The sequence below is a fragment of the Ovis canadensis genome, chromosome 1 (assembly GCF_042477335.2).
Source record: "Ovis canadensis isolate MfBH-ARS-UI-01 breed Bighorn chromosome 1, ARS-UI_OviCan_v2, whole genome shotgun sequence".
Lineage (NCBI taxonomy): Eukaryota > Metazoa > Chordata > Mammalia > Artiodactyla > Bovidae > Ovis > Ovis canadensis.
The window spans coordinates 127,915,279-127,921,278 of NC_091245.1; the positions used below are offsets into that span (position 1 = coordinate 127,915,279).

The 6,000-nt window shown below is 37.7% G+C and overlaps 1 protein-coding gene across 1 annotated transcript; it reads right to left on the minus strand.

Annotated features, from left to right (window-relative positions):
* Window positions 1-5,113: 5,113 nt before the first annotated feature.
* On the minus strand, window positions 5,114-5,410 carry LOC138439350 (keratin-associated protein 6-1-like). The gene has a single exon (XM_069588070.1). The coding sequence runs from the start codon at window positions 5,408-5,410 to the stop codon at window positions 5,114-5,116; it is 297 nt and encodes a 98-aa protein (XP_069444171.1).
* Window positions 5,411-6,000: the final 590 nt, after the last annotated feature.

The window sequence follows — 6,000 nt, forward strand, 5'->3', positions numbered from 1 at the left end:
TATATATGAATTTTAAATTGTTATATCTCCTTGATAGATTGCCCTATTTATCATAAAAAGGATTCATCTTTATCACTATTAAAATTCTTTGTTTTAAAGTCTAGTTAGTCTGATATTGGTGTATGTACTCCAGCTTTCTAATGGTAGCTGTTTGCATTATACGTATGTATACATGTGCACATATATACGTACATTTGTCTGTGTTTGTTTCAAGAGCATTTAATTATTGAAAAATTTTTATGATGGCTACTCTAAAATCTGTGTTAGATAATTTGATTAACTTAGTGTTAGAGTCAGTTGACTATCTTTTTCTGTTCAAGTTGTCATTTTGTTGATTCTTGGTGTGATGGTATGAGAGAAAATTTTTTAGAGCATCTCGGTTCTATTTAAATCTCTCTCTCTTTTGAAGTTGGCAGTCACCTTGTTCAGGTTCAGCATGGGGGTTCTGTGAGCTATGATTCATAAAGTTCAGAACTGCTGCAGCATTATTTTAATGTCTTTGCTTTATCTTGACCACTGGTTGTCCCACTGGTTCCTGATACTTGAAAGGGCAGAAAGAATTTCACTGGCTCAGGCTCTGTGTTTCTCTTGGTGGAGCAGTGGCATAGTGAGATCGCCCACCTACCCCCCTCACTACCAAGATGACTCTTGGATGGGATAGGAGAGTCCTGGGTACCTAGGTACCTAGGGCAAAGTCTTATGGGATTCAGAAAAACTCCCTTCAAAAAGTATATTAATAAAAAATAAATCACATGGAAGATTGGAAAACATTTTAAATTGATTAATAAACAAATGCAATGTACCAAATTAATGGCTCACCAATGAAGAAGTGATTAGAGGGAAATTTACAGTTTTAAAATATTATATTATGAAAAAAAATAAAATCAAGAAAAGTTTAAACAGCTAGAAAGTAATATAAAATCAACTATAAAGGATGAAGGAAAAATAAACACAAGTAGAAACAATTCAACAGAAAAAGGACATGCCATAAAGAAAATAGTACACAAGTTTGGTAGGCCAAACTGATAAACTCTGGACAAACTGATCAAGAATATAGGAGAGATAATACAAATTAACAATCTGAAGAATGATAGAATCAACATCTTTAAAATCTAACAGACTCTAAAAATAATAAGTGAACAAGTACAAAGGATGTTATGCCAATAAATTCCACAACATGGATGAAATAGAAAGTTTCTTTTAATTAAAAACTTATCAAAATTAATCAGTAAATCTGAACAGCATTTTATCTAATAAAGAAAGTGAATACATTATTCAAAACAGCTTTCCACAAAACAAACTCTAGGTTTTGATGACTTCAATGGTAAATTTCATTAAATATTTAAACAGCATTTTTATCGTTAACTTAAGAAAAAGATAGTGGTCTAGGAGCTTTCCTCAAATATATTCTCCAAAGCAATGCCTAAAAAAGGATATACCTACAGGTATTTTATTAATTGTACCAGAACACAGAATTCATATCTATCTGTCTACCTATCTATCTATCTATCTATCTATCTATCTATCTATCTATCTATCTAGGAGATATAGATAGAAACATATCAATAATGAAAAGCTTTAATATACCACTCTTTGAACAAGCATATCTAGTAGAAACAAATAAGTGAAATGAGAGAACACCTACAATTTAATTTATAAGGTAGATATTATGGATATATGTCCATCTATATACTTACAGTAGAGAAAAAACCTTCTTCTCAAGTTTCCATAGAAATATATAAAAATTGATTAAAAGGAAACAAAATTTGTCCATTTTTAATATAGAGGTGATGCAGAAAATATTTTTAGACTGTTTTGCTATGAAGATAGAGGTTGTTAGGTGGGCTGCAGTCTATGGGGTCGCACAGAGTCGGACACGACTGAAGCAACTTAGCAGCAGCAGCAGCAGCAGCAGCAGCAGCAGCAGCAGCAGAGGTTGTTAACAAAAACAAGGGACAGAAAATCCTGTTCACCTAGTGACTAAATCTTTGATTAAACGTTTCTCAGAAAAAAAGAGTGAATATAATCTGATATCACAGAATATCAAAATAAATAATGGTAATGGAAATAGTAATTAAGAAAATTGATGAAAAATATTCATGCACTAATTGGGGAAAATTTATAACACTCACTACTTTTGTTAGTGAAAGATGAAAGAAATAGCATAAATAACATCTTGGTTGTGAGTGAAGTCGCTCAGCCGTGTCCGACTCTTTGCAACCCTGTGGACTGTAGCCTACCAGGCTTCTCCATCCATGGGATTCTCCAGGCAAGAATACTAGAGTGGGTTGCCATTTCCTTCTCCAGGAGATCTTCCTGACCTAGGGATTGAATCCGTGTCTCCCACATTGTAGGCAGACGCTTTACCATCTGAGCCACCAGGGAAGTCACTTATCTTGGTTGAGAGCCTTAAATAAAAACAATTAAGTAAACCAAAGGAAATGCAAAGAAGGAGGTAATAAACAGCTAAGCAGAAATTAATGAAACAGAAAACAGAAAAAAAGCAATTGGCTTTTAATAAACTCAAAATATTATTATTTGAAAAGATTGGCATTTATAAATCATTTGCTAATTTGATCAAAGGGGGAAAAAGAAAAAGAAAAAAAGAAAAAAGAAAAAGAAAAAGTCTATACAAAATTAGAAATAATGAAAAATAAACAAATAAATAAGTTTAAAAAATGTTATGAATCTACTTTGCAGATCTTTGTAGGTATAAATTTGAACCCTGGATGCAATGAATAATTTCTTAGGGGAATATAGATGACTAGAACTGATACATTTACACTGAGCAGTTATAAAGAGACTGATTTCCTAGGGGGAAACAGAAAAAATCATTATAGAAATACCCTACAAAATATTCCGGATCTAGATAATTATGCATGGAAATTCTACCAAATTTTCAGAGATAAAATGATTTGATGTCCTATAAATTGTTCCAGAGTACTGCAAATGAGGGAAAGTGCTTGATTCCCAACAGAAAGGATGCATAGCATTTGATATCAGTGGTAGGTAAACAATTAAGATGCCATAATGATTTCTTCCTCTCGATGTCAATGGCCTAGTGTGATGCCCTCCTCTTGAGTATAGACAAGATATGTGAATTACTTCTAACTAATGCCAACATCCACTGGATCATCGAAAAAGCAAGAGAGTTCCAGAAAAATATTTATTTCTGCTTTATTGACTGTGCCAAAGCCTTTGACTGTGGATCATAATAAACTTTGGAAAATTCTGAAAGAGATGGGAATACCAGACCACCTGACCTGCCTCTTGAGAAACTTATATGCAGGTCAGGAAGCAACAGAACTGGACATGGAACAACAGACTGGTTCCAAATAGGAAAAGGAGTACGTCAAGGCTGTATATTGTCACACTATTTATTTAACTTCTATGCAGAGTACATCATGAGAAACGCTGGGCTGGAAGAAGCACAAGCTGGAATCAAGATTGCTAGGAGAAATATCAATAACCTCAGATATGCAGATGACACCACCCTTATGGCAGAAAGTGAAGAGGAACTAAAAAGCCTCTTGATGAAAGTGAATGAGGAGAACGAAAAGTTGGCTTAAAGCACAACATTCAGAAAACAAAGATCATGGCATCTGGTCCCATCACTTTGTGGGAAATAGATGGGGAAACAGTGGAAACAGTGTCAGACTTTATTTTTTGGGGCTCCAAAATCACTACAGATGGTGACTGCAGCCATGAAATTAAAAGACGCTTACTCCTTGGAAGAAAAGTTATAACCAACCTAGGTAGCATATTCAAGAGCAGAGACATTACTTTGCCAACAAAGGTCCATCTAGTCAAGGCTATGGTTTTTCCAGTAGTCATGTATGGATGTGAAAGTTTGACTGTGAAGCAAGCTGAACACTGAAGAATTGATGCTTTTGAACTGTGGTGTTGGAGAAGACTCTTGAGAGTCCCTTCGACTGCAAGGAGATGCAACCAGTCCATTCTAAAGGAGATCAGTCCTGGGTGTTCTTTGGAAGGAATGATGCTAAAGCTTAAACTCCAGTACTTTGGCCACCTCATGCAAAGAGTCGACTCATTGGAAAATACCTTGATGCTGGGAGGGATTGGGGGCAGGAGAAGAAGGGGATGCCAGAGGATGAGATGGCTGGATGGCATCACTGACTCGATGGACATGAGTTTGAGTGAACTCCAGGAGTTGGTGATGGACAGGGAGGCTTGACATGCTGCAATTCATGGGGTCACAAAGAGTCAGACATGACTGAATGACTGAACTGAACTGAATACTATACAGAATAAGTGATGAAACATTTGATTGTTTACGTGATTATGTTACATAAAACTGTATGGGATTATAGTGCCCATCTTGGGCTTTCCTTATAGCTCAACTGGTAAAGAATCTGCCTGCAGTGCAGGAGACCTGGGTTCAACTCCTGGGTCAGGAAGATCCCCTGGAGAAGGAAATGGCAACCCACTCCAGTATTTTTGCTTAGAAAATCCCATGGACAGAGGGTTCATGGGGTTGCAAGAGTTGGACAGGATTTAGCGACTAAACCACCACCACCATAGTGCCATCTTAATGGAGTGTTTTCCCTCCATTTCAGGCTTTGAAAAGACAAGCAAACATGTAAGAAACTATAGGCAGCCTCCTGAAGCTGAGAGCGGCCTCTAGCAGTCAGCTTACAAATGCCTCCCACCAAAAGTCACTGTTGAGCACCCCCCACCCCCCTACCCCCAGTTACACAAGCACACAGAATGGAATTCAGCCCAAGATAAGTCTGTAGGTAATACTGAATGTCAAATAACTGACCCAAAAGCCAGGATTGCTCTTTGGATTGATTACTTTTATTAGATCAACAAACAAATAAGCTCCATGATGAAGGGATCAAGGTAATTACTATGGTATCATCATTCTAATGAAAGAAGAACTCTTGAGTTCACAGGAAACTTTTACTTTATCCACTTAATGAGGTAAGTTCTGGGAAATGTAGAGGTTAGATGGTAGGTCCACAATAGACCACACTAAACTTCCATGATGCAGCCTAACCATCACCCAGGGGAAAGACACAGAACATGAGGGCTTCAGAACTGGTGAATCCTGGTGTCCAGGTGTAGAGGATGAGAGTCTTTCTTGGCGTCTTCAATAGTAGTAGCCAAAGCCAGAGCCATAGCCAGAGCCACATCCATAGCCACAGCCATAGAGAGGGCGGGAGCCACAGCCATAGCCACTTCCACAGAGAGAGCGGGAGCCATAGCCATAGCCACAGCCATAGCCACAGCCCAGCCTGCGGAAGCCAGAGCCGTAGCAGGAGCCATAGCCACAGCCCAGCCTGCGGAAGCCAGAACCGTAGCCACAGCCATAGCCACAGCCCAGGCCTCCATAGCCGTAGCTTCCACAGCCGAGGCCGCCATAGTAGTTTCCGTAGTAGCCACACATGGTGTTGGTTGTTGAGGTTGTTCTCGGGTAGAGAAGGAGAGTAAAAGTGTCACTTGAATGTGGACATTTCTCCCTGCAGAGGGCCTTTTATATGCCCTCAGTGTGGGTGTGACCCACCACACCTTCATGCCATTGGCTAACTTTATGACTGATCTAATTAGTTTGTTGCTCATAACCATAGCATGAAACAACAGGGAAATTCAGCAGGCCTGTTGTGCTGACATCCCAGCTTGGATTCCTCTTATTTAATTGAGTGTTTGGATGAGAGGAGACATACACTCATACCTACACAGTCCTGCCCCAAAGTATTATATGTGTTCATTTTAAGCTTCTAGAACCATCCTTCATGTCAAGAAAAAAGACTTTGTTAGGACTTTTCAAATAATTTTATTATTTTATAACCTTTCACAAAGAATAATATTTCTATCGTTTCATACATTTTTCTTCTCTCTTCATCAAAATTATTACTTTCTTCAGATATTTAAGCAATTTTGTCTTTCATGACATAATATTGACAATAATTTTAATAAAGTTACTTGAAATAAAATTTCTAGGCAATCAGTTCTGAACAAAATGTCTTCTATTTTCTT

Coding starts and splice junctions, on each gene's coding strand:
- LOC138439350 (XM_069588070.1), bottom strand. CDS start 5,410: ATGTGTGGCTACTACGGAAACTACTATGGCGGCCTCGGCTGTGGAAGC.